General features: G+C 50.3%; 1 protein-coding gene across 1 annotated transcript; it reads left to right on the top strand.

The window, feature by feature from the left end:
• Nucleotides 1-235: 235 nt before the first annotated feature.
• Nucleotides 236-977, top strand: LOC134994319 (uncharacterized). Its single transcript, XM_063950970.1, has 2 exons — nucleotides 236-652; nucleotides 732-977. The coding sequence occupies exons 1-2, from the start codon at nucleotides 236-238 to the stop codon at nucleotides 975-977; spliced, it is 663 nt and encodes a 220-aa protein (XP_063807040.1).
• The last annotated feature ends 565 nt before the right edge of the window (nucleotides 978-1,542 follow it).

Below are 1,542 nucleotides of genomic sequence, written 5' to 3'. Positions count from 1 at the left end.
TCTACTTGCACCACTGAGAGGCACACGGGGACAAGGGATGCTGCATAGAGAGGGGAAACTGTACACCACCAATGTTTGGGGGGACGAGGGAGACGCATTAAGGGATGCATTTTTGGGGTGCTGCATATTTTAATGTGATAATGTTGTTTAATGTTAATTAATAGTATTTTTAGGCTATTTTTATGTGACGGTTGTATTTTGTAGGTTAATTGTGTTATTTTATTTTCAAGCAGCAATGACGACTGACGAGCACTGCCAATTCTGGTCAGGGTTCATCGATCTGTACCATGAGAACGAGTGCCTGTGGTGTGTCAGAAGTCCGGACTATGCCAACAGAACAAAGAGAAATGGGGCACATCAGCAGCTCATCCTGTACAGTAGAGGCAGATCCTCTGTTGCCCGATGTGAGTCTGTGACTTGGGTGAAGAAGAAAATAGCAAATTTCCGAACAGTCTCTGTCAAGGAACACAAGAAGGTGCAGGATTCACAGCGTTCCGGAGCCGGGACTGATGAGGTCTATAAGCCGACGCTGTGGTACTATGACCAATTTAAGTTCATTATGGAGCAAGAGCCACGGGTAAGGTCACGGGACCATCTGGATCCAGAGTCTCCAGTTCTTGTGGAAGAGGAGGCCCAGGAGAGTCTGGATCTGGTAAGGACACACACATTTGTTTCATATGCCACCCACAAATTTTTACATAGACCTCATTTTTGTTTTTCTTATATTGCAGGAACCTACCCCGGAGCTGGAGGAAAAGCCTACCACAGGCCAAGGGGCAGAAGTGGAGGAGCCGGTAAAGGAGCCGGTGGCACCCCTGCAGCCACGTCCAACAAGAACAAAACGCACGGCGAGGAGGACCACTTCTGCCCCCTATACCCCCCCCCCCCCTCTGGCTCCCAGCAGTTTTTCCAATGGGCCGAGGAGGTTCTGCATAGGCCCCCGGATGTGGATCAACAATTCTGCAATTATATTCTAGCGGAGATGCGGTTGATGATGGATCAAAAGATGATCCAGAAACGGTTAGTCTATGAGGCTACCTCACGCGCCAGGCGCCAAACACTGGTACCGGCGTGTGAGATAGTGCCAACTGACCATTGGCATCTCCCAAATTTGTCCCCTCCCACCTTCCCATACTACCCTCCCATGGAGCATGCACCGGTAAACCCTCCTCCGCAAATGTCTTTTTTTCCGGCGGGAGCCACACAGCCCAGCCCCTCCCCCCATTCTATCACCTCGTCCAGTGGCATGTACTTGGATATGCCTAGTACACAGTCCTCTGTGCTGGGCGACCCACGCTATTTTTATTTCGGATTCGTTTTTTTAGTTTTGTTGGAAAAATCTTCTGGTGACCTTATCCTACGCTCTTGCTCCAAGTGAACTTTATGAAGTCATTAGTACTGCAGCGTCGGTCTTGTGACCTCACTGTCCCGGACTACGGATTGTTGCGATCACTGCACTTCTTGCATACCTCCCAACTTTGGGAGGAGATGAGGAGGCACGCTTTGGCGCGGCATAGCCGCGCCCGCCCGAAAAAGGGGCGT

The sequence above is a fragment of the Pseudophryne corroboree genome, unplaced genomic scaffold (genome assembly GCF_028390025.1).
Source record: "Pseudophryne corroboree isolate aPseCor3 unplaced genomic scaffold, aPseCor3.hap2 scaffold_1297, whole genome shotgun sequence".
Lineage (NCBI taxonomy): Eukaryota > Metazoa > Chordata > Amphibia > Anura > Myobatrachidae > Pseudophryne > Pseudophryne corroboree.
Note: the sequence above shows the minus strand (reverse complement) of the source record. Positions and strands in the feature narration are given on the sequence as shown.